This window comes from Crocuta crocuta, unplaced genomic scaffold, assembly GCF_008692635.1.
Source record: "Crocuta crocuta isolate KB4526 unplaced genomic scaffold, BGI_CrCroc_1.0 scaffold231, whole genome shotgun sequence".
NCBI classification, from domain to species: Eukaryota; Metazoa; Chordata; class Mammalia; order Carnivora; family Hyaenidae; genus Crocuta; species Crocuta crocuta.
Genome location: NW_027528357.1, coordinates 2,745,604 through 2,773,596, shown reverse-complemented (window position 1 = coordinate 2,773,596; position 27,993 = coordinate 2,745,604). Strand labels below are relative to the sequence as shown.

General features: G+C 37.0%; 1 protein-coding gene across 6 annotated transcripts in view; it reads left to right on the top strand.

Annotated features, from left to right (window-relative positions):
• Positions 1-27,993, top strand: part of KIAA1328 (KIAA1328 ortholog) — a 334,223-nt gene that overhangs the window by 112,315 nt on the left and 193,915 nt on the right. For all 6 annotated transcript variants that reach the window (XM_077753785.1, XM_077753786.1, XM_077753788.1 and 3 more), the window contains one exon: positions 18,114-18,241. In XM_077753785.1, the coding sequence (XP_077609911.1) occupies positions 18,114-18,241 (128 nt within the window). The remainder of the gene's footprint in view (positions 1-18,113; positions 18,242-27,993) is intronic.

The following is a 27,993-nucleotide window of genomic DNA, read 5'->3' as shown; positions in this document are numbered from 1 at the left end:
AAAACCTTCATCAATGAAACATTTTTATAAACATGGAGGGTAATAAAAATGATAACATAGTTTTATACATACTAAGAAATTAAGATATGCACAAACTCTGCAATAAATACAGTACTTTACCTTGAAAATGCCTGCAATGTGCTTGTGTAAGTAGACATGGAAAGTGCAGCAGCTTGCGAAGTTGCTTTTGAATTATAGGAGAGGCTTTTTTTTTTTTTTTTTTTTTTTTTTACAAATAGTTTATTGTCAAATTAGTTTCCACATAACACCCAGTGCTCATCCCCACGACTCCCCTCCTCCATGCCCAGAGATTGGATGGGAAGTTGTAACACTAGCTGCGGGTGGGCGTGGCTCCTAGCACCACCTAGCTAGTAGATGGCTGTGTGAGGCCTGTGGGTGTGTGTCTTGTGTATTCATACTGGGCTGGGGTCAGCTAGGTGCCATTTTTGCCTGCATTTAGTGTTTCTCATTGGTAATATCCACCTTGTGTTCATAATATTTCCAGTATATCAAATGCACTTAAAATTTTATATGTTTTCAAAGCAAATGTTATAGCAGAATTGACCATATATGATATTTCCCTCTTGGAGAAATGAAACTTTTTATTTTATTGCAATTCAGTTGCACAGGCACCAGGGGGAGTAGTAGGTTCATGTTTCGCAGTAGCACTGACCAGTACTTTTCTTAGTGTTGCAGCTGCACATATGGTAGATTATTATCATTTTATGGTTACAGTTATAAGCAATTTGGTAGAAAATGACAGCTAAATTATACAGTGTTACTTTTATTTGTTTTAATTTTGTAATCTAAATATATTTTTTTAAATGAGAAAACAAAAGGCAAAATAATTTTTAGGAGTAAGTAACTCTTCCTATGGCTTAGTCTTGTGCCACCCAGTGGAACTTGCATTTCATTTCTAATCGATCTCTTGTGTATGATAGAAATTGGAGCATATAGCTGAGGCATTATCTGTATTCTGGGGAATGAATATTTTCAGCTACATTATCATGACTCCTGTTACTTATTAAAAGGGAGATTTTCACTGGCATTTTGATTGACAAATACATATATTTTAAAATTCTCTACCATTTCCTAGAGACATAACATTCCCAAATTTTATTCCAGGAGGCATCCCTAGAAGTGCTGCCAAAAACCAATTTACTTCCCTAGGTCCTGTCAGGATTTGGTACAGGGCTGCACAGACTGCTCACTGGGTACAGGCATCATGGCCCATTGGCATCTTTACCTAAAGGCCTTTTCTGAGTTGAAGGAACTAATAATGTTTCAAGGAGAAGATGCACAGAGTGCCTGCCTTGTTTGTTTGGGACTTGGATATTCGAAGAGAGTGTCAGATAATTGGTACCTAACACATCTATGAAAGTCACTGTGATGATTAAACTTTGAATACATATCTATTATAAAAGAACAGATTTACCTTGAGTAAAGGCACTAAATTTTTTTTTGCAATATTTAATCATATAACTACTTTCATTATTAAACCTTCATTAGATATTTTCCTTAACTTGCTCAGCATTAATACCTGTTGATACCTGTATGGTGATTTGTGTATCTTCAAACACAGTCTATCATTTCTATATGATCTATGTATTTCAGAGCCATTACCTGAAGTAGGTGAAAGATATATATAAATTGTATGATCATTGAAAATATTAATCCAATAAAGCAATAGTAGTGCTTATAATCTTTATTCTGTTCGTATAAATAGGTCATGTCAGTGATTTTACTATTGTGGAGAGTTATTTAGCATTTTTTATTGCTTTTCAGTTTTATTTAAACAATTCTACAAGTGATACAGATGGAACTAGAGAACAATTTGTTTGGCTGTTAGAAAATTAAATCCTACTGTAATCTTTTTGATGCCACTTAGAAAAAAAGAAGAAATTTTATTTTGATGAATAACAATTCCTTAATATATTCAGTGTGATTACTTTTTTATTGTATATAGGTAACCCTAACTTAACTCATTTTATTATACCATATGTTATTCTGGATTCACTTCAGAGGGTAATCAAGTCAGGAACTAACCATGCAATGTTCTCTAGCAAAGTAAATTTTGTTTCCTTCCAAGGAAGCTGATGTATATTAGCACTTTCTTTATAATAAAGTGACATCATTCAACAGTAATAGGATGTTAAAGCTTTTTTAGAGCGGTAATTTTTGTTATTTAAATATAAAAATCCAACAGTATGATTTTAAAATACTGAGAACAACTTGAGATTGGAGGCTTAGCAATTGTCTTACTTACATTTTATAAACCATATAAGTATGTGTATGTACTCTTGCGGGTAATAATCATGTTTCTTCCGGGACTGCTGTAGAATCTCACATTATACTGCTTTGCTTGAAAGTAAGGTCATGGGAAGATGTAGTGAAAACTGTTAAGTTCTAGGACATTATCTTAGGGAATATCTGCATTTAACTGTGGGTAAAGGAAGGGGAAAGTCAGTGAAAGAGATTAAAAAAAGGAGCAATCAGGGGGCACCTGGGTGGCTCAGTCAGTTAAGCAATTTGACTTCAGCTCAGGTCATGATCTCATGGCTGGTGAGTTCGAGCCCCTCATTGGGCTCTGTGCTGACAGTTCAGAGCTTCAAGCCTGCTTCAGATTCTGTGTCTCCCTTTCTCTCTTCTCCTCCCCTGCTCATTCATATTCTCTCTCTCTCTGTCAAAAATAAACATTAATTTTTTTTAAAAAACTTGAAAAAAAAAGAAAAGAAAAAATAAAAAAAGGAGCAATCAGTAAGAAGGTAGAATGAGCCAGTAACTCAAAACCTAGGAGAGGAGATCCTTTGAAGAGAAAGAACATGGCCAGCAAATAGGATAAATCCCCAAATCAGGTTGTGCTATTAAGCACTTAATTAAAGGAGAGGATATGTGTCATGAATATAGTGAAAAGTGTGATAGGACAAGAAAACATATTGTATTGGGCCAAAAATTAAGTTGGAAATGAACGGGCACCTGGGTGGCTCTGTCAGTTATGCATCTGACTCTTGGGCTTTTGGTTCAAGTCATGATCCCAGGGTCGTAGGATTGAGCCCATTGTCAGGCTCTGCACTGAACATGGAGCCTGCTTGAGATTCTGTCTCTCTTACTCCATCCCCACCCCTTGCTTGCATTCTCTCTCTAAAAAATAAAAATAAATTGGAAATGTTAGAAGTTGAAACAATAAGTATAAATCTTTTACAGTTCTGATAATAATGGGGAAGAGAGAGAGATGTCGGAAGCTTAAGAAGAAAGTATTATTTGAGGAGGGCTTTTTCTTTCTTTCTTTCTTTCTTTCTTTCTTTCTTTCTTTCTTTCTTTCTTTCTTTCTTTTCTTTGAGAGAGAAAGAGAGAGAGAATCTTAAGTGGGACCCATGCTCAGCACAGAGCCCAAAATGGGGCTTGATCTCATGATTATGTGATCATGACATGAGCAGAAATTGAGTTGGACACTCGACCAACTGAGTCACGAAGGCGCTCTGAGAAGGGCTTTTCTTTTACTTTAAAAAAAATTTTTTTTTATGTTTTATTTATTTCTGAGAGAGAGAGACAGCGTGAGCAGGGGAGGGTCAGAGAGAGAGGGAGGCACAGAATCTGAAGCAGGCTCCAGGCTCTGAGCTGTCAGCACAGAGCTCGATGCGGGGCTCAAAGCCACAAACCGTGAGATCATGACATGAGCTGAAGTCGGACACTTAACCAACTGAGCCACCCAGGCACCCCAGAGACAAGGACTTTTCTTAGGATACAGTTCATTTAAGGGTTATGAGAAGGAGCCAAAAGCTATTGAAATCATGAGAAAAATGAAATAATTTATATGACAATATCTAGATAACATAGAAGAGAGTGAAATCAGCAACACAGATGGAAAAATTTGTCTTAGAAAGCATCCATTCATTTACTCCTTTCACTCATTCATTTAACATTTATTGAATGCTCAGCCCTGAAGGAATGATTTATTGATATGGGAGTTGTGAAGAAGTTGTTGATATTTAACAAGATCATGTTGGCCATCTGCCTTTTTAGTGAAATATTTATGAAGTACATGTTTTTGAGAAATGCTTTCAGGTTATACTTAAAAATGAGTAAAATTTTTGCTATTACTCCCTAATTATTCCATTATAAGTTTCTTCTTTATCCCCATCAGACAACATTACAATTTATGTTTCAGTTGTCAACATAATTTAGAAAATTTAACAGTAGAAGGAAAGCCTATTTATCCATACTTGTACTCTCTATGTTCTTCCTTCCTGATATTTCATTTCCTTCATTTCCTTCTTTTGTAGAAAATCTTTTGTCATTCTTTTTGAATAGATCTGCATTCCATTAGTTGTCCTTCTTTTGAGAATTTTTTTGATTTCTTCTGCATTGTTGAAGGATAATTTTGCTGGATGTAGAATTCTATGTTGACAGTTCTTTTAGCACTTGAAAAATGTGCCACTTCCTTCTGGCCCCCATGTTCTGTGATGAAAATACATCATCATTTGATTTTTCCCCCCTTTAAATAAAGTGTCACTTCTCTCTTGCTTTCAAGACTTTTCTTCATCTTTAGTTTTCAAAAGTTTGCTTATGATGTGTCTTGGCATCGATTTCTTTGGGTTTATCCTGTTTGGGGTTTTCTCAACTTCTTGACTCTTGCCAAATTTGGGAAATTTTCAGGCATTAGTTCTTCATATATTTTTTTCCAGCTCTTATCTCTTTCTGTTCTCTTTCTGGGATTCCAGTGACATGAATGCTATATCTTTTGTTAGAGTCCCACATGTCCCTGAGGCTCTGTTCATTTTTTTTCTCAGTCTATTTTCTCTTTTGTTCTGATTGGATAATGTGTATGGTTCTGTCTTCAACTTCACAAATTATTTTCTATGTCCTCTCCATTCTGTTGTCCATTTTTATCCTATTGTGTTTTTCAGTTCTAAAACTCATTTGATCATTCTTCATATTTCCTGTTTCTTTGCTAAGACTTTTTTTTTCATTTGATTCAAGCATGTGTATCATTGTTCATTGAAGCATTTCATGATGGCTGCTTTAAAATCCACACATCTGTGTCATTTCAGTATTGGCATCTGTTGATTGTCTTTTCTCTCTCAAGTTGAGATTATCCTAACTCATGGTATGGCAAGCGATTTTTAATTGTATTCTAGACATTTTGAGTGTTATACTCTAGTCTTATTGAAATCACCTTTTCTGACATCACACCAGTGGGGAAAGAGGAGACCTCCCCTGTTTAACTTTAGGTGGAGATGAAAGGTCTTCACTAGATTCCTTCTGATACCATCTGGCTGAGAAGGACAGGAGCTTTCCAAATGGCCTCCACTGTTATTGCTGGTAACGTGGTGAAAGTTTTGGCTTTCTACTCTGCTTCCTCACATCACCCCACCAGGGAGGGACACATCATTAAAGCTAGATGGGAGTGGAAATCCAGGCTCCCTATGAGGCCTGTACTGATAATCATGAGGGTGAATGAGGCGAAGGAGGGAGTCATTACTGTCAGATAGGGATTAAAACCCTGACTCACCACTCAGTATTCTTGGATAACACCCCAGTGGAAAGGGGGTGTGTGGTAGAGGGACACCTAAGTCCAGGCTTCTCGTTTAGCTTTTTCTGATGGAGGTAGGATTGGGGTTGCAGTGTTTTCTGTGCTGCTTGGCTAGAGTAAGGCAATTCTTGTCCAGAAGTTTTCCACTTTGCTAGGCATCCCTTTCCCACTTCTCTCTCTCTCTCTCTCTCTCTCTCCCTCTCTCTCTCTCTCTCTCTCTCTCTCATAAGTAGAATGGCTTTTCTTAGATTTTTGGGAGTATGTATGGGTCCATTGGCATTTCTGGTTCGTTGACTTCTCTAGCACCCAGCTCAAGATACTTGAAGCAAAAACAAAACTAGGCAACTCATCACTGTGTTGTCTCTAGCTTCTGAGACCCCTAGCCTCTACCGTCTTCTCTCTGTTTCCAGTCTTCTTATGTTTGTTTCATATATGAAGTCCAGAGTTTTAATTGTACTTAGTAAGAGGAATAGGGAGAATTCTGTTTATTCCATCTTATCTGGAACCAAAAATCCCACTGTACTCATCTTACATTTTTGGTGGCTGACATTGACTCAATTTTCTGAAGATATTCTGTTATAGTTAGATGTCCTGCCTTAGTCCAGAAGAGGATATTTTCCCTCCTCCCAGTGCAGACATGGGTGAATCATTTAAGTAGACAGAGACTAACTATAGAAAGTTTCTGCTCCCTAGTGGAACTGCTTAGTATAGTCAAACATATATAATAGAAATCATGGGCTTTAACTATTCTGTTCATTACTTTTAAATTTTATGATAAATCCAATTCACTGTTGTTAAGCATATATAGTTGAAAACTTAGCTCTCAGGCATTGTTCTTTTACATGTGGCCTCTTAATTGATTTATTTAGTAGTCAATAGTGTTAAGATAGTTAAGTCAAAACCTAACTCCATGATTTTAATGACATTGTAAAACTTTTCTCCTTAACTGTTTTGAGCTATTTCTCTGTAACATTTCTGGAGTGGAGGGTCAAGCAAATAATCTGGTTCTTTACCAGTTTTTAGAATATCATTCTTCTAAACAGTCCACATAAGCTCGATTATATTAGGAACCCGTGAAGTAAAGTTGTTCATAAAATGCTTTATTGCCTTCAGTCTTTGCAGCATTTGCTGAGTTTAGATAATAAACCTGCACATAGAAGTTACTTAATTTTTCTCTGAGCAATAATTTACATTTGTGAACCTCAGTCATTTTCAGAGGCCAGAAATGAGATATTCCTACTACTTTTTCCTGTTTAACCTTAAAATAGGTTAAATAGGATTTAGATAGGATTCCATTCCTTTTCCATCTGAAAAGAAATCTCCTTTTTCACTCTAGTTATGGATACTATTTTATGGACATTGTTTGATTTTTACTTAGAATTATTATACTAGGTCATATTTTCACACTTCACAAAAAGAAGTGCATGCAACTCTAGCGAAAGTTCTGTCCCTCAAGGCCATAGCTAGTGGTCTGGCAACAATTAGACTGAATTCAGAAACCATACTTCAAACATAGGCTTAACAGTGTGCTTGGGCAAGGTAGAGGCTGGATATCTTTTTGAAAGGAGAAGAGAAAAATGTGGTTGTTTGCTTTTTCCATGGACTCTTCCCCCAGTATAAATTTTCCAGCCCTACAGGTAATGATTGCTAATTGTTATTACTTCAGCAGCCAGTCACAGTAGAAATGGTATAGTGCTTAAAAATCTAGAATGCTGCTTCCCTCTAAAGAAGAAAATGGGTTATTTCACTCTCCTATTTTATTTTCTATATACTTTCCAAAATAAAAACAGTTGACCAAATGGAAGGAAAAATGCCCATGATATTCTAAAGATGAATTAAAGACAAGAAGCAACGGAGCCTAATAATGTGTTGTATGCCTCAGTATAAAGGAGGAGAACAGGCTCCTTTCCCACTGATGCCAAGGAAGGGGGGGGTACTTAGATATGCACACTCAGAGTGGGGTCCCCAGATCTGCCATCAGGATCCCTTGGAAGGAAGCTTGTTAGAAATGTAGATCTTGGACCCTACTTCAGATCTACTGAATCAGTGTCTGCTTTCTGACAAGAATCACAGGTGATTTCTGTATGCCTTACTTTCTGGGACACACTGAGATAGTGGTTCTAGGACTTTATTCCAAATCCGAGCTCAGTGGCAGGTGACCTTAGGTAAATTGTTAACTATTCTGTGCGGCTAGTTTATTTATAAAATGGGAGTAATAATAGTATTTAATGGTTTTTTTTTTCCTTTTGAGGAGAATTAAGTACAATAATGTCTTTAAAGCACTTAGAAGTGTCCTACCCTAAAGTACAGCCATCCACAGATGCTCTAATTCAGGTACCTATTCCTGGCAAGATGCATTTAGTTTTGTGCTAGGTTATGCTGGTATCCGACTCTATACAAGAACTCCAATGAGGAATCTGAAGAAGCAAGAGATGACAACACAGACCTTAGGTGAGCTGGAAGATGAACTGTATGAGGAAAGTATAAAGCCACTGGATTACTTAGTGTAGAAAAGAAGAATAGGGGATCTCTTAAACTGAATTTACATTCCCACTTGGGAATGAGTGATCTCACATAGCAGCATAAATAGTTCAAGTAGACTAATAGAAAATATGAAGGCAAGTATCATGTATATCGATACTGATAGTTTGTGGAGGGTTTTAATTTACTGACAAGAATGAAACTCTCCTGTTTGAAGACAGGAAACAGAATGAGATGAGTTCTTTCTAAGGAGTTTTTAATCTGTGCTTCGTGGCTGAGCTGGTAGGCCCCACCCACCTGGATATGGTTAGCTCTGCTTCACAAAGCATTCATTATATGTACAACTTCACTTCATGGCCTTTCAGAGTCTAGAAAGCTTAGTGTGTAGTTTTCAGTGGTCTGAAACCTGTGTGGTTTCAGTGTGGTTGGTTTCCTGAAAACCTCAGGGTCTGATGATTGGAGCCAAGGCAGAGTCTCAAGCGTCTCAGTACCAGAGTCTGTTTGTGGCCCATCCTGTTTTGCAACTCTGCAGAAAATAAGGTAGAAACTATGACGCTTCGAAAACTCTAAAAAAGCTAGTTAATTACTCTAGATATCTTTGCATGGCTCCTGTTTTTGTTAACATTGTTCAAACAGAGTAAGTAAACTCCAGAAGAAACTGGGTGAAGTGTTTCTCTTCTTTAGTAAAGGTCCAGAATGTTGAGTTTTCCCCAGTTTGTTTTGGAGATTTGTTCCTTTCCTCCAACAGATTACTACCATCAGGAAATTGAAAAACACTGTGGCCTTCCACTGAATTCGCCATAAATTAATTAAAGGGAAAATTTCAGACTTGTATCAGTAAGTTGTACTTCAGCACAGATCACAACTTAATAAAAGGGTGTAAACATTTCATGTGAAATTCTTCTCTAGCTCTGCTTATCGATTCATCTTGGTATCACTTTTTCTTTTACCAACAATCCATTTTTTTTTTAAATGTTTTATTTATTTCTAGGAGAGAGAGAGAGAGAGACAGCGTGAGTAGGGGAGGGTCAGAGAGAGAGGGAGACACAGAATCCGAAACAGGCTCCAGGCTCTGAGCTGGCAGTCAGCACAGAGCCCGACGCGGGGCTCGAACCCACCAACCGTGAGATCATGACCTAAGCGAAAGTCGGACGCTTAACCGACTAAGCCACCCAGGCACCCCCCAACAATCCATTTTTAATTGCATATATTGTCACTGACAATAGTTATATAATTTGGACCTCTGTTTATCTCTGACAATGTGTACTGGTTTTTGAAGCGGGGAGGGTTAGGAAATGAGTGTGAGGTGAGAAATATGACATGGTCAAAAACCACTTGCTTCAAGTTGGAAAAATATTATGAGGTTAGAACAATTTAAAATTTTAATGAATCAGTATTTTTAGCCATCCTCTTGACTAATTTAAAGAATATATGGTCTATCTATGGTTTGTTTCAATGACCAACCTAAAGCCAACCTGAAATTTAATAGACACTCCTTTACTTTTATTCATTTCCCTAACATTTTTGGGGTGCCTGCTGTGTACTAGAGAGATACCAAGATTAATATACTATTAATTCCTGTGATTTCCAGGAACACATAGGCCACTTCAGGTGATAGTGGTATCAAATAATTTTAGCAGTGTGCTATTTACTATAATAAAAGTGCTTAACTCTCCCTAGGAGTACAGAGATGGAGGAAGAGATGACCTAAGGGCAAAATTGAAAGGATAAACAGGAATTCTGTAGTATAAGGATAGGCAAACGTTCTAAGTACAATACACAGTATATGCCATCTTTATATGTATATGTAATGTAGTGTGTAGGTGTTCAGAGTGAAGGACATACCTGCTGTAGTAAAAATCTTTGCGTTCCCATATTTCCCTGGGAGTCTTGTGACTAATGGATGGCATTAGAGTTGGAGCCTCATAGTCACCTGTTTTTATCTTAAAGTGATCCTGAGAGTAAACATCTTTTTATCCAGAAGCTTCTCTCTTTGATATGAAAAGTGGCATAACTGTCACCTATGAAACAGTGGGAGAAATAGTGAGTCACCAAGCAGTGCCAAGCCCGTGTTCTGCCCAGAGTCACCAATAGCCTCGTCAGCCCTCTGTCTCCAACTGGTATGGCCTCTGCTGCTTTGCACCCAGTCGACTGTATCTTTTTATTGATACCTTTTCCTTTGCCTGCCCTTTCTGTGTTATTGTTACATTGACCCTCGTATCTGGGTTGGAAAATATCATTCTCCAAGTGGCTTTCCCTTGTTCCTTAGTCACTTGTTTCCTTAGGGCATACTAGCAGAGCCTGACATAATGTTCTTGCCATTATTTCCGTCATTCGTTATTGTGTGTGCTCGATTACCTGCCTGCCTTGCTGGATGGTAAGCTCCCTGCAGGACACAGTGCTGCTGTTTTCCATCACGGTATGTCTAGCATTCTGCACAGTCTCAAATACTAATGTACTCAGCAAATTGTGTTTATTCAGTCAGTATTTGTTGAGTACCTATCATGTAGGCTAAGGAATTTGGCAATAAACAAAACATAAATATCCCTGCTCTGTGAAGCTTTTTATGGAATGAGTGAAAGAATGAACAAATGAGTGAATGAAGCTGCACATTCCCTGGATGGTGTTACTCACTCTCGTGTTCAGCCACCACATATAAAGCGATTAACTCCCAAATTCTTTATTTCTACTGAGACCTCTTTTCTGAATTCCAGGCCCAGGATCCACATGTCCTGCATTGGCTATCTCGCGTGAACTTTCCCCAAGCAACTCCAACGCGGTGTGTCTGAAGCGTGTTTTCCCTTTGCCCTTTCTTTATTGTGCACCGTGTGTCTTGGTAAAGGGAACTGTGAATCTGAGCATATATGTCTTGTCTCCTGGTTCATAAGCTAACAGTGTCTTAAATCTCCCCCCCACCCCAACCCCCCTAATTTCCACCAATGTTCAATTCAGGCCCCTTGTGTCTCTCATTTAGACTATTGTAGCAATTTTCTGACCAGTTGTCTTGATTCTTCTGGTCTTAAGCTTCCCGATCCATTTTTCATATGCCCTACCACAGGTATCTTTATAAAATGCAAATTGATGGTAAGACATCCATCAGTGAGTTATACAGAAATAAAAGTCTGGAGCACCTGGGTAGCTCAGTCAGTTAAACACCCAACTCTTGGTGTCAGTTCAGGTCATGATCTCACTGTTCCTGGGATTGAGCCCCGCATCAGGCTCCTGCTTGGGATTCTCTCTCTCTCTCCCTCTCTCCTTGCTCCTCCCCTGTCCTTGCTTCCTTTCTCCCAAAAATAAATAAATAAACATTTAAAAAACTTTTTAAAAGAACTAAGCTCCAGCAACTCAGTGTAACATTCCAGATCCGGCCCCTGTTTGCCCTGCTACCTCGTCACACTCTCCCCCTACTTGTGACCAGTTACCCGTCCATGCTGCACCACTTGCAGTTCCCTTGTGTGTGTATCAGTTTCACTCTCCGTGCCTTTGCTCCTGGGGAGCTTTCAGCTGTGGGATCTCCCTCATCCTTCCTATCCAGTGCCATCAGTATCCTCCTTTTCCAGAATTCATTTCTGGGCTCACGTCTGCTCTGGAGTCTTTCCCGACTGCCCCTCAGCAGTGTTGTCAAAGTGACCACTTACCGCCACTGTAAAAAAAAAATCTCCACTGTATCCTGTGTTTAAATGCCTCTCCTAAAACATGTTATCCTTGTTTAAATCTTTCTCTAAGCCCCTTGATATCATTTTCCACCTTTATTGAGATATATTTGACATATAGCATTGTGTAAGTTTAAGGTGTACAACATGATGATCTCATATGCATATACATTGCAGAGTGATTACCATAATAAGGTTAGTTAGCACATCCATCTGTGTGTGTGTGTGTGTGTGTGTGTGTGTGTGTTGAGAACATTTAAGATCTATTCTCATAGCGACTTTCAAGTGTACAATATGTACCTCCTGTTAACTATAACTACCATGCTGTCCCTTGGAGTTCCCCAGAATTTATTGATCTTAAAACTGGAAGTTTATATGCTTTTACCACCATCACTCATTTCCTCAAACCCTCAGCCATTAGCCATTAGTCTTTATGAGTTCAGCTTTTTAGACCCCACAAATAAATAAGAGTATATAGTATTTGTCTTTCTCAGTCTGATTTATTTCACTTAGCAGAATGCCCTTAACATTCATCCATAGTGTTGCAAATGGGAAGATATTTTTCTTTTTTAAAGCTAAATAATACTCCTGTGTGCGTTTGTGTGTGTTACATTTTTAACTTCCATGTGTTGACAGACACTTAGGTAGCTTCCAACTCTTGGCTATTGTAAAGAATGCTGCAATGAACATAGGGATGTGGGTATCTCTTCAAGATAGTGATTTCATTTCCTTCACATATGTACCCAGAAATAGGATTGCTAAACCATATAGTAGTTCTAGTCTTAACTTTTTGAGGAACTTGCATACTCTTTCTCATAGTGGCTATACCAATTTACATTCCCACCATCACTGTACCAGGATTCCCTTTTCTCTACATCCTTGCCAGCACTTTTTATCTCTGGTGCCCCTGATCTCCTTTCAGAAAATCTATTGAATGTATGCTCTGTGTGCTGCACTATGCTAATCACTTTTCATTTATTAGCTCATTTTATAGTCATAGCTGCCCTGTGAGGCCAGGTAGGTGTTATCATCTCCAGATGAGGATGTCAGAGAAGTTACCTACCTAGAGGCACATTATTACCAGACACCAGAATTAAGATTGGAGCCAAGAATGTGGGGTGACACCTAAGCCTGTGCTCTCATCACTCTACATCACTGCCTTTGTTAAATGACTGGAAGAAAACTTGACAGGCTTAAAAAAAATGGTCTTTTGCTACCTTGGATATGCCTATCTTTGGCTCAAGGGATAGGTTTTCATTGGTGTATCATCAGGTCGTACTAACAGTTTGTCACCTGATATGATGACCACGGGTACACGGAGTTAGAGAGAGCTCTCGGGAGTCTGACCTGATGTTTCCAGTCCTGCTTTTCCCCAGATAAGCTGTCGTGGAAGCAGGAAGACGAGAAGAGACTAGTTGATAGTAGAAAGAAGAAAACACACACACAAAATACAATTGAGACAGGCGTTTGTTTTACAACTCTTTATTATGGCAATTTTCAAATATATAGAAAAGTTTATAGAATAAAGCAAAGACCCACCATATCTGTGTTACCAAGATTTCATAGTTGTTTACATTTTGCTCTATTTGCTGTGTCCTCTCGTACATTTGACTTCATTTCTACTACATATTTACATATAAATGTATATAATTATAGATATAAATAAATTTATTTACTTACATATATAAACATTTATTCACTTATTTTTTTCCTGAGCCAAGTGTCACATGTCACCCTAAATACTTCACATTCATCTCCTAAGAGTAAGAACATTTCTGTTTATAAACCACATTATGATACTTAACAAAATTATCAGTAATTCCATAATATCAACTGTTGAGTTAATATTCCCGTTTCCCCAATTGTCCCAAGAGTGCCTTATATAGCTGTTTTTCTCCCTGAGCAAGGGTCCAGTCATGGTCTAAGGGTTGCATTTCTTTGGGTCTTCAATCTCTTAAACTAGGATAGACCTCTCACCCTACTTTTTCCCCCCATGACATGGCCTTGAGGTTAGACCAAGTGCTTTACAAAATCTCCCACATTGTAGATTTGACTCTTCCTTTGAGCTATAATTTAACTTGTTCTTTTATTCTTATGTCTGTGAAGTAGGAGTTAGGTTTACATATTTGATTACATTCAAATAAATCATTTGGCAAGAATATTTCATAGGTAATATTGTCTACTTTTTACATTAGGAGGTATATAATTACTGTCTTTTTTTCACTATTAATGCTCTTAAATTCACTTTGGGAAATGACTACCAGGTTTTATCATTTAAAGGTACATTTTATTCTTCGCTCTAAGTAACTAATCTTGATACCTTATGAATATCTTATTTATTCTTTCACTTACTGGTTTCAGTCTCCATTGATGATCCTTGCCTGAACTAGTTATTCCATTAGGATTATAAAATGGCAATTTAAAAAATTTGACCATTCCTTCTAAATAATGAGCTAGAATTCTTCTGTAAGGATGGGCTTCACTTTTTTCCCCTTTCACTCTTTTCTGTCTTTTTGAAGTATCACCATGAACTGGTAAATATTTATTCAATTTGCTATCAAAACCACTCCTTCCAGTGCTCAAATTGTCCCAAATTTGACTAATGAGAGTCTCCTTCAGGGTTGTTTCTATTCATTTCACAACCCTCCACCTACTTCTCTTTGCATACTTTTTTGCATTATAGCATAGCAACAATTTTAAGCTTACTTTGTACTTTCCATACACCAGAATGGGAATCAGCCATTTTTCCAAGGAGTCTTGGTTCCAAAAATGGAGATTTTTTTTTTAAATTTAATGATTCTCTCTTTTTTCCTCCCATGGGGACCTTCCTTCATTGAGTTCTGTATTAAATCAGGATTACTAAGTACCAGATCCCATTACCCCAAATATCCAAGGCAAGGATGAGACGGGATAAGAGAGTAGTCTTTGCTATGTCAGAGGACATATTCCAGCTTAAGGCGATCACTTCCTACTTTGGCAGCATACTGATAATATATCCAGTCTGGTCCTTCTCCCTCCACCTCTAATTTTTCTCACATTTTTTTTCCTTTCTCCCTATCTCCCTATTCATTCTGCTTTGACCTTTACTTTTATTTTTCTGTGTTAATGCATTTTGAAGTTAGGGCTTTAAGCTTTGCAAAATGACCATTTGCTGCAGCCATTCTAGCTAATTAATGTAATGTTTAGGTTTTGATATACTCTTGCTTAATATTACTTTATACTTACTATGTTACCTTATGAAGATTTCTTTCTCTAATGAGGTTATGGTACTGCTGTTTCCTTCAGCTCTTGAATGGTGGTTGGACAGATGACCTGTGTGTTATTTTCCTGTCACGGTTTCATGTATACCTTCCATTAGATTGGATTTTGTACATCTGTTGCATTCTTCTCTGTCATTTGGCCAGGACTGAGTTAAACATGTCTTTTTTTTCTCCCTTTACTCCCTCCCCCAGATCGGGGAAGGAAGCATTTTACCCACATTTTCCTTACATAAATCTCTCTCCAGATGGAGGGTTAAAGTCTTCTTGTGTTAGGGAGGAAGGAAAATTACCATATTGCCTGGACATACATTTTGGATTTCCCAGGAAAAGGGGAGCATTTCAAAATCTGATGAGTCAAGACAGATAGTAAAAAAATTGATAAAGATAGGGCTGCCTGTTTTTATATTCTGCTGCATAGCGTGTGTTTCAATGAATATGCCTAGAATTTGTCTTCAAATGCTGACATTTACCTCTTAGGCTGTATAATTGTGCTGGCTTTCTCCAGAGTACAATTCGTATTCTGCATCCAGGCTAATATGTCCACCTACTATAAACATCACTGCCTATGGTAATGACCAGGCAGAATCAAAAATTGTTTTTATCTACGTCATAGCTGGCAGGGACTCTCGGGACCACCACACATCATTCTCGTCATTTGAAGCTTATGGACAAAAAGCATGACAGTGTAAAAACCAGCCTGGTCTGACATACATTGACTTTGAAATCATACTAGCTTATTTAGAATGCTTCATTCCATCATTACTGTTTTTAAAGTACTGAGGATTCAATAAGCTCTTCTAATTAATGTATTCTTTAAGCCTAGTAACCTATCCTTTTATGGTGAACCATTCCCCTTCTATAAACCATCTCTGGCTCCTTTTTTTGTTAAAGGTTAATAATGAGAATAATGAAGCAATTGATTATTTATGCAGTCATGATTGGCAAAAGTTATTAGAGCAGGAACCTGCCCTGAGGCAATGATTAGGTTATGAAAATGTTAAGGAATACTGAAACCAGTCACCATTTTTGACATTTACGAAATACTATTCCCATCCTTAATCATGATGGCCGGCTGTAAAAGTATTTATATAGAATAATCTCATTGGACAGTAATTTTTATACCAGCAGCATACATAATTAAGTGAGGGGGGAGATTTGGAAATGATCTGAAAGAAAAGTGGGCCTGGGGAGGAAATTACCAGAATGAGAAGGAATAGAACTCTCTCTTGGAGAGAGCTGTCTCCCATACACCTGATCTATGCAGTGAAGTGACTTTTCCAATTTAGGGTTTTCATCTTGAGCACTTAGCAAGTTTGATGAGCTATGAGAGAGGGTACCCCTGTTTAGGTTGCTATATTCTCCATATTAGTCTGTGAAAAATGTAGAGAGGCATATGGGCAGAACATTTCCTAATCATCATTTTATTAATGAAGCATGGGCTTAACTGGCATTATACAAAAATAAGACAAAAATTTAATTATAATTCCTTTATGTTTAATATGGTTAGAACTTTCTTCCTAAATTAGGCAGTAATTATACTTTTTTTCCCCAAAACAGTGTTATCACTTCTTCTCTGCAGTTTTTGAGGTAGCAGTTTATTGAGATATAACTCACACACAGTAAAACTTACCCTTTTGAAGTGTGCAATTCAGTGGTTTTGAGAATATTCCCAAAGCTGTGCAAGCACAGTTATCTAATTCTAGATCATGTACATTACCTTACTCCCCAGAACCAATGCCCATGAGCATTTGTTCCCTATTTCCCTCCCCCAGCTGCAAGCACACACTAATGTACTTTCTGTCTGTATGGATTTGAAGTAATTTTTCAGAAAATTGGAGGACAGGAAGTGAACATGGTTGAATGTAACTTTTATTTGTGATCCTGTTTACTTAGAACTGAGTATTCTTTCCCCAAGTTCATTGGAATAGGTATTCAAAACAATTAACAACAACAACAAAACCCCAGCATCTTTACATAAATAAAATCATACTTGTGGCCTTTTGTGTCTGGCTTTGTTAGCATAATGTATTCAGGGCTCATCCATATTACAGCATGTAGCAATACTTTGTTTCTTTTTATGGCTGAGTGGTATACTGTGTATAGATATACCACATTTAGTTTAACCGATTATCACTTGGTGACATTTGGGTTGTTTTCACTTTTTCACTATTATGAAGAATGTTACTCTGAATATTCATGTTCAAGTTTTTGTGTGGACATATATTTTTTTATTCTCTTGGGATTATAGCTAAAATGGAATTACTGAGTCATATGTAACTCAATGTCTAACTTTTGGGAGCACGGAAAAATTATTTTCCAAAGCAGCAGTATCATGTCACATTCCCATTAGCTGTATAGAAGGGTTGTAATTTTTCTACATCCTTAGCAAAGCTTTTTATTGTTAGTCTTTTTGATTATAGCCTTCCTAGTAGATACAAAGTGGCATCTCATCTTGTGGTCTTGATTTCCATTTTCCCAATGTTTAATGATGTTGAACATATTTTCTTGTGCTGCTTGGACATTTGTATATTTTCTTTTGAGAAATGTCTATTCAAGTTCATTACCCATTTTTAATTAGGTTAAATTTGTCCTTACTGTTGAATCATACAAAGTCTTTATGTATTCTGAATACCAGTCCCTATCATCTCTACAATTTGCAAATATTTTCTCTCATTCTGGAGGTGTTTTTTTCAAATTTCCTAATAGTGTCCTTTGAAGCAAAAGTTGTTTTGTGTGTGTGCTTTTAAAACAATTTATTTATTTATTCTTTATTTTTCTGTGTTTTCAGGTGACCATTGCCTAATCCAAGGCCAGAAACTTTTACTTTTGTGGGTTTTACAGTTTTAGCTCTTATATTTGGATCAATGATCCCTATCTGGTTCGTTTTTGTGTATGGTGTGAGATAGGAGTCTAACTTTATTCTTTTGCATGTTTTTTGTTCCATTCAAACTTAAAGATTTGAGAGAGAAATATCTCCTCAAATGGGATGACCATTGCTACTCTCTTTGTGAATTATTGTTTTCATGATTTTTTTTTGATGAATATATGTACTGTGTTTATCTACTTGCACTCTCCCCAAATATGGTTGCATTTTGGACTCTCTTTTATTTACTGGAATCTGAAAAGCAGCACTGAGAGATGTAGTGTGTTCCTTTATTCGTTTTTTCCCTTAATTTACAATCTCACCTCTTCAGCTACAGTATAGAGAATGCCAAGAACTCCTAAGTCTCTATCAGAAATACCTATCAGAACAGCAGGAGAAGCTCACCATGTCTCTCTCAGAACTTGGTGCTGCTAAAATGCAGGAACAACAGGTAAGCAGCTTTATTCTTACCTTTTCTTGTCACAAGAGTCATTTGCCTTTACTGTAATTGAGTCCCAGTATATAACATTGTCTTAAAATATGCAGATATAGCATGTGGTTAAGTTAGTGTCATTTACTTCTTTTTCTTTTTCACCTCCTGTTCCTGGGGCCCAGAGGTCAGAAATGGTACTTGAAGCAGGCTGTGGGTCAGTGAGAAACTCCTAGTTATATGAGAACACAGCAGGAATAGGAAAGAAAACCCCACTGCCCTGTTGCTTAATGAAGAAGATCAGGTGGGCTGTTACTCATTTTCCTTATGGAAAACACTAATGAGCCTTTCCTAACTTATGCTTATATTTTTAGAATAATAAAAGTGACTTGGTGACTTACACAATTTTTAACTGTAGAAAGTTGAAATATTTTGCATGATTTCATGTATGTATGCATAAATTACATAAATATAGATGCGAATCTTTTTATATAAACCTCTATATACATATCCTCAAGTGGTATGTATTGTATAATTAAATGACTTTTCAGAACCCTGCCAGTTGTGATGTGAAGCAGGCTCTCAACCTCTAGCCGGTGATACTTGTTGTCTTTTTCATATCCAAATGAGTTTAAGCCTTCAAATGGATGAGGACAGTAAGTTTTACACACTGACACATCACAGGAAAAACTGCAGTAGGGTGCAGGCCATTCTTATTAAGTATTAAAGCCTGGATAATGTGCTAACATGTTATCTTCCCCTTTGAATACTATCAGATCCTGTGAATGGTTTCTTATAACCCTTCTAACAAACATCATTGCTGTTCAGCCTAGAGACAACGATCTCAGATAGGTTCAGAATTTTGGTCTAGAATTTGCAACAATGTAAATGGAAGGAACTTGGAGGGCATTATACTAAGTGAAACAAGTCAGTCAGAGAAAGACAGGTATCATATGTTTTCGCTTATATGTGGAGGTTGAGAAAATTAACAGAAGACCATGGGGGAAGGGAAAGAAAAAAAATACAAAGAAATAGTTGCAGAGAGGGAAGCAAACCATAAGAAACTCTTAAATACAGAGAACAAACTGAGTGTTGATGGGGGTGGGGGATATGGGGGGTAATGGGTGATGGGCATTGAGGGATGGGCACTGGATGCTCAAATAAATAAACTTAAAAAAAAGAAATGGCTAAAGTACGAATGGTTTATTTGTCTTTTAATTTGAAATATTTTCTTTTGTTCTGTTTTCTGAAAACCCTAGGCTATAAAACGAGGCAGAAGAAGGTGGCAGCTAATCTTGATGGTCTATCTGGATTTTCCCTGCCACTTTGAAAATGAGGCAGAAAGAGTTTTTGTTTGTTTATCTTAGAGAGCGAGCAAGGGAGAGGGGCAAGGGGGCGGGTGGGGGGGAGAATCTGAAGCAGGCTCTACTCACAGTGTGGAGCCGGACAGGATGGGTGATCCTAGAACCCTGGGATCAGGACCAGAGCCTAACTCAGGAGCCTGACACTCAGCCTGCTCAGCCTACTTAGCCATCCAGGCACCTGGGGAAGGCAGTTTTTAAGGTGGCCCTTGTCTATTGTGTTTGGGTGAGCTAGAGAAAATTGTAGCATCAACTGTCAGATTTCTGACCTTTGCTTTTGTATTTCCATTCTTTCCCTCTGCATGACATAGTGGGCGGAGGGCACAAAAGTGAAGGCACCCCATTTGGCAAGGGTATTAGAGGGGAAGCAGAGGGTTTTTCACTTGCCAGTTAGACTCTTAGGAACTTAAGGATATAGATTGAGGGGCACCTGGGTGGCTCAGTCAGTTAAGTGTCTGACTTCGGCTCAGGTCATGATCACACGGTTCGTGGGTTCGAGCCCCGCGTCGGGCTCTGTGCTGACAGCTCAGAGCCTGGAGCCTGCTTCAGATTCTGTATCTCTCTCTCTCTCTGACCCTCCCCTACTCATGCATTCTCTCTCTCAGAAATAAATAAAACATTTAAAAAAAAAAAAAGGGTATAGATTGAGAGTGAGAGTGAAGAAAGAGTCACTAGAGGGCTCTAAAGACATGTAGGGGCTCTAAAGACTTCTGGATAAGGAGAGCTCACTCTTTTTTTTTAATCTACTTCTGAAATTGGGGGAAAATAAAACTTTCTTAGGTGTTAATGTTCTAATGTTTTATATTTATGCTACTGATTCTTGGAGGTTTCATTAGAGACCCATCATAATTAACACCAATTCTCTAACCTTAACTGTGTGGAACAAAACTGAAAAAAAATCACTAATACTAAAATGAAGATGTTGGCCAAGTATATAGAGAGAGCACCCTCAAAAAGAGGAATTTTGATTTTTCATTTGGATTTACTCATGAGAAAAATTTAAAACCGTGTTTTCTGGAAATGCCTGGTAGTTAAGTCATTATATCTTTTGTGCAATGAAATGAAATGGAGGCCTCTTAAAGGCTCTGCCATTTGACTTCATAGAGGAAATAAGTTTCTTTTTGAATGCCAAGTGGAGATTGTTATCTTGCTTCTTATGGTATCTCGTTTGCTCTTTATGACAGGCTTCTCTTACCTGAACACAGGTAAACACCTTCCCATTCCCTCTCATGGGAATTGGGTAAATATGGTAAACAGGTTTATTTTCTGTCAGGAGGGGATCATTGTGATGACTCTGATCCTGAATGAAGATGTGGTGAAGTTCACTGTCCTCTTTATGTGCTCACAAATAGACTTTGGTCATCTCTATCGTAGCACCTTTCTTGTTCTTTTGTAATTATTCAGCCTTCTTTCTCCTTCAGCAGGCTTTTTAGAAAAACAGGCATCTTATGGGATTGGTCTTTATATTCTCAGAACCTATTACAGTGTTTGGCTTAATATTTAATTTTTATATAATAAATATCTATATAGTACATATTGGGTGCCAGTTCTCAACTTGTAACACATATTAAATCATTTAGTCCTCATAATAAACCAGTGAAATAAGCCCCACTTTACAGAGGAAGAACCTCAAACTCATTCAGAGAAGAAAATGATGACTTGCCCAGGTCATGCAGGTAATGGGTTGGCAAATCAAGATGTGAACCCAACTAGTCTGAATCCATAGTTTCTGGAACAAAGACAAGAAAAACTGGAGATACCTTAAAAAAATTCTCTTTAGAGAATTTCTATGATTAATTTTTTTTTAATGTTGGTTTATTTTTAAGAGACAGGGAGAGATGGAGTGTGAGCAGGGGAGGGGCACAGGAGAGGGAGACACAGAATCTGAAGCAGGCTCCAGACTCTGAGCTGTCAGCACAGAGCCTGATGTGGGACTCAGACTCCAGAACTATGAGATCATGACCTGAGGTGAAGTCAGACATTTAACCCACTGAGGCACCCAGGTGCCCCTGACATTTGGTTTTTTAATATTAGAGCACTAATATACTAGAAATGGTAGGAAACTCTTTATTTGCCTTTACTGTGAATAGCCACAATATCAGGGAAACATTACATTTTATTTGTTCTGAAAATAAGGTGTTTTTTTTGTTTGTTTTTTTTTTGTTTGTTTGTTTTTACTAACCTCCAAATTCTGTGATGTAGACAGCAGCGGTTCATTTTTCATGAGGCATTTACTTGACTTAAGAGACTTGTTCTGTTTCTTCTTTCATTGTTTGCCATCTGGCTCAAGGTGCATATTATAGATTTTGCTTATAGTTTTATTAAATTCACAGTTCTCCAGAAGAATGCCTTAGCTTATGATTTTTTTCATTGATTTCTGCCATTTCCTTGAAAAGGGATTACTCTATTTATAAGGTGAATTTTTTCCTTGTTTTTCCCTCATCCTCTTTCTTGCTGTGCCTCAAAGATGAATTTTCTAATTCATTCAGCCTGGATTCATTGTGGATTCCAGAAATGTTTTTCACTTGTTCTGTTTAGATTAAGGTATTTCATTGATGTGTGTCTGTTACTCCATTTCCCTATCTTAAGAAATAGGACTTACCCACAATATAATCTTGGTCTTGGATGTGGGAGGATCTAATAACCATAGTTTTGACCAATGCACATTTTAGAATATAGCTTTTCTTACCACAGTTGAGTGTTTGATCACTCTACCATTTTAGAAGTGTTACATAACAGTATTTCTAAAGTATTCTTTATATTAAGAGAAAGTCTCAGCAGCATTTTGAGTATCTTCTCCCACTGCCATTCAAAAATGTTGGTATGCGAGCCTACCTTACTGGGTTTTTTTTAACCTTTCCTGTTTTTATCAAGAAGATATAAAAAGGAAGATTTGGTATCTTTTTGAGATTTCCCCTTTTCTATAAAATGGATAAAATCATCATTACTTTTCAGCCATGGGCAATAGATATTAACAAATCTCTGCTGTTCTGATCTGGTAAAAGGCCTTTTATATAAATGTTTCCATTTTGTTCACGATTACTTGTTCCGTGTTTCTTAATTTGAATCTGGGTCATGGGCTGAACAGAATTTGAAATATATGAAAGATAAATCATTACTGAGTACATGTTTAATGTTTCTTGGTGGTTCCTACTACTGGTGTCTATATAGTTGTGTCATAAGAGTTTTTGTTGTACATAGGGCCATAGTACCTTAAGACTATTTCCTGTTCTGTGATTATTTTCAGGCATTTTTTTGTTTGTTTGTTTGTTTTGTTTCTTCAGGTACAATGTTTTTTATGCATATTTTATGCACCCAAACTTTTGAACACTAATCACAATATATCATTTAGTCTTATGTAATTAATAGGAAGCAGAAGAATTGTCTTTAAATAAGAATAAGAGTATTATTTTTATGGTGTATAAAATCCTTAACAAGAAAGAAAACATATAGCAGATATTCTGAGATTCAAGTAACTACAAAAATCAAGACATCCTAGAATAGTACATAGAGCTGTGCTTTTCAGAACCATATTAAGACCATTTCAAAATGTCTGGGTGTCTTGCTGGTAAATTCATTATGCTTGTAGGAGTGCTTCCCAAATCCACCTTAACAGCAGTAACCTTAAGTCAAGAAACAATGCTCATCAATAAAATATATACTTTTAATAGCCAAGGAAAAAAATAAGAAATGCTACCCTTGACATGTAGGTGAGGTTAATAAATTTCTATTATTATATGTTGCAAAGATGGTCTCTTCGAGGGAAATTAATATTAAAGTGTGGTCCATAGGTATGAATCATAATGACAATGAAGGTCTCAAGTCCGGGCAAACTTTATTGACTACATATGGCATACTGTGCATGAATTTTGAATCCTAAGATGACTTTGCCTATTGAATTTCAGTGCCACTGTGAACAGTCAGAAGGGTAGTTATATGTCTCCCACCACCACCACCAATTAAATACATTCTTAGGCCCAAAACATGGGATTTTGGCTCGTCTGCTATTCTGATGTCCTTTACTCAAAAAATACAGTTTAAAAGATGACAGAATTTAAAATATTGTTGTAAGAAAATAGGTAACATAAAAAAATGTGCCTCAGAGAGAGAGAAAGAGAGAGAGGAGGGAGAGACAGAGACAGAGACCAGAGAAAGTAATGCTTTATCAAAATACAGAAGAATTTGCTGAAATGTAAATGAGGATAACTCCAGTAAAGGCATGAGAACACTGAATATTTGGACGTATTTACTAACTCTGATTCATTGAATGTTTTTGATCCTTTAAAGAATAAGTTATAAGTTATATTACTGTAGGAAGTTACAACTCAAAGTATAGGGTAACAGCAAACCTCTACAGATAGTAAAAAGATCAGTGATTGCCTGAGGTGCGTGGGAGGGGAGAGATAAGTAGGTAGAGCATTTCTCTGAGCCCTTTTGGAACTGTACAGCACAAAGACACAAAGAGTGAACCCTAATGTGCACTATAGATTTTACGGACTTTAGGTAATAATAATGCATCAGTATTGAGTAATCAGTTGTAACAAACATACTATATTAATGGAAGATGTTATAAATCAGGGAAACAAAAGGGACGCCTGGGTGGCTTAGTCGGTTAAGCGTCCGACTTTCGCTTGGGTCATGATCTCGCGGTTCGTGGGTTCGAGCCCCGCGTCGGGCTCTGTGCTGACTGCCAGCTCAGAGCCTGGAGCCTGTTTCGGTCTGTGACTCCCTCTCTCTCTGACCCTCCCCTGCTCACGCTGTCTCTCTCTCTCTCTCTCTCTCCTAGAAATAAATAAAACATTTAAAAAAAAAAAATCAGGGAAACAATGAAGTAAAAGGAGGGAGTATATTTTAAGTCCATCAAAATTTCTTAAAATCTATTTTTAAATTTAAAACTTCTCTGAAAAAGTTTATTAATGTAAAAAATGCGATGAAAATAAAGTATAGGGCATAAGTTACTCTAAAGTTGTCTGTTACCAAAATTTGATTTATATTCTTAATGAACTATGTTCTTCCAGCTATTGGCTGGAATGTCACAAGTTACTTAAGTGGAGAGTGAGCAGAGCCATCTAGTATCCATATTCTAAGCTAAATTTAGTTTTTCATATTTAATACGTGTCATTTAATTCATGCAACAAGATGGTGACCTATCCCTTCCTTGAAGATGGTGTATTAGTTATCTCTTCTCTGTAACAATTACAAAATTTAGCGGCTTAAACCATGCATGTATTTTCTGTGAGTCAGAAATTCAGTCAAGTCTTAGCTGGTTCCTTATGCTTCAAGGTCTCTTGCAGGCTGCACTGAAGGGGTTGGCAGAGGCTGTATTCTCATGTGAACCCTTGACCTAGGGTAGGATCTGTTTCCATGCTCATCACATGGTTGGCAGAAATCAGTGTCCTGTGGGTTTTGGGAATGTGGGCCTCCTAGCTGGCTAGTGACTGGAGGCCACCCTCACTTCCTTGCTAGGTAGGCCTCTCCAGGGTGGCTACTTGTTTCATCAAGTGTACAAGCCTAGAAGGCAATGGAGTCTACTAGCAAGACAAGTTGTCATCTTATCTAACCTAACTGAAGGAGTGATATTTCATCACTTTTGGTGTGTTAGAAACAAGTCACAGGTCCTGGTACACACAAAAGGAGATGATCACACACAAGGGCAGGAATACCAGGATATGGAGGTCACTGGGGTCATCGGAGAGGCTGTACAAGGCTATAGCAGAGTGAGCGGTGAATCTGTTTAACAACAATGCAGTGTCACATTTCTGCAAAATCTTCAAAAGGAGACAAAAGCAAGTATCATTGGATAGGCTGCTTATTAAACTTGCACAGAGAAAGATTCCATGGAGCCAATAGACAGCAGTGATCCCATTAGTGATAGTGAAAGTTATCCTATGCATCCTAACACTCCTCTCTCTTGTCTCATTCACATCAGCCATAGAGGTTCTGAAAATAAATGCAGGTTAATTTATTTATTTTTCTTTATATTTTTTATTTTCTTTATTATTTTGTATTTTATTATAGTACTGTAATCATTTTTATATGAATATTTTTGGGTTGTGGAATGAATCATCTGAGTTTCCATTATTTCTTATGGGTACATTTGCTTTGATATACAGGTGCTTTGTATTACAAGCATGTTTCCAGAATGAATTATGCTCTCAAACCAAGGTTTTACTGTATATGAATTTTGTGCTAGAGATATCATGGTGGCTGTCCAGTCTGCAGAATGGATTATTCTTACTAGTTGTTAAATATTTTATTTTTCAGTATGTTTTATCCATATCTTATTTATTATGGCCTTTTTATTATTTATTCAGACTACTATACAAATTACTATAAACCATTTCCTACCAATTTGAGAGAAGAGATCAGTCTCTTTCAACTCCATTGAAAGTCCTGCATACCTGAATCAGATCTTCAAATCAGGCTAAATTGAATAATAATAAATAATTATTTGGTGACCTACTATAAGTCTCTTAAACACTGCAAACCAAACTAACATGAAAGACATATGTTTACTATTGTGTTATTTTTTTCAAATCAAGTTTTTTTATGATTGCTATTGAGTGTACAGTCTTTCACATAGTTGAAAGACTTTGAAAACAAATAGTTTTCAAACCAGAAAATCTACTTTTCAGTGCAATCTAGATATTAATACTTGGCTATTGACTTGAAGAAATAGGCTTTCTACTCATAGGTTATAGATTCAAAATAAATCTAGAAAGTATTTAAACTGATAATGTAGCATCAAAATGTTAAACTTTGCATGTTCTCTATATTAGATATGATTGGGGATACATGGTTAAAATGTATTGAACAACTTGGGTTTATGGTCAGTCTTTTCAGAGTAACATTTGCCCTTGTGTCTGACTTTTTTGACATTGTTTCTCAGTCCTGCATCTCAGAAGGCTATTTTCTTCATTTATTTCAAGTCGCTATAAGACTGTGCTAGCTGTCATAGGGAATCATATAATAGGAAGGAGAATCTAATACTAAATAGATTGTCTCATTACTACATGATTCCACTTTTATGAAGAATCTAAAATAGTGAAATTCTTGGGATGCCTGAGTGGCTCAGTTGGTTAAGTGTCTGACTTTGGATTTTGGCTCAGGTCATGATCTTTGTGGTTCGTAGAATCAAGCCCCACATTGGGCTCCACACTCAAGTGTGGCACATGCTTGGGATTCTCTCTTCCCCTCTCTCTGCCTCTATCTCCCTCTTTCAAAAATAAATAAACTTTAAAATAAAACAGTCAAACTCTTGTAAACAGAAAGTAGACTAGTAGCTGCACTGGGGTAGGAGGAAAAAGGGAGTTAGTTTTGTATCCATTGAAAATGGATACAGATTTTTACTTTTCCAACTTGAAAAAGTTCCAGAGTTCTGTTTTACAACAATGTATATGATTAACACTAGTGTATTGTACCCTTAGAAATGGTTAAGAGGGTTAAATTTTGTTTGTGGTTTGACTACAATTAAAAATAAATAGATTGGGTACAAAATCAATGTACAGAAATCAGTTACATTTTTAAGCAACAGAAAGAGAAATCAAGAAACTGATCCCATTTACAGTTGCACCAAGAACTTTAAAATACCCAGGAATAAACTTAACCAAAGATGTAAAAGATCTGTAGGTTGAAAACTATAGAAAGCTTATGAAGGAAATTGAAGAAGACACAAAGAAATGGAAAAACATTCCATGTGCATGGATTGGAAGAATAAATATTGTTAAAATGCCAATACTACCCAAAGCAATCTACACATTCAGTGCAATCCCAATCAAAATTACACTGGCATTCTTCTCAAAGCTAGAACAAACAATCCAAAAATTTGTATGAAACCACAAAAGATNAAATCAGTTACATTTTTAAGCAACAGAAAGAGAAATCAAGAAACTGATCCCATTTACAGTTGCACCAAGAACTTTAAAATACCCAGGAATAAACTTAACCAAAGATGTAAAAGATCTGTAGGTTGAAAACTATAGAAAGCTTATGAAGGAAATTGAAGAAGACACAAAGAAATGGAAAAACATTCCATGTGCATGGATTGGAAGAATAAATATTGTTAAAATGCCAATACTACCCAAAGCAATCTACACATTCAGTGCAATCCCAATCAAAATTACACTGGCATTCTTCTCAAAGCTAGAACAAACAATCCAAAAATTTGTATGAAACCACAAAAGATCCCAAATAGCCAAAGAAGTATTGAAGAAGAAAACCGAAATGGGAGGCATCACAATCCCAGACTTTAGCCTCTTCTACAAAGCTGTAATCATCAAGACAGTATGGTACTGACGCAAAAACAGACACATAGACGAGTGGAATAGAACAGAGAATCCAGAATTGAACCCACAAATGTATGGCCAACTAATCTTTGACAAAGCGGGAAAGAGTATCCAATGGAAAAAAGAC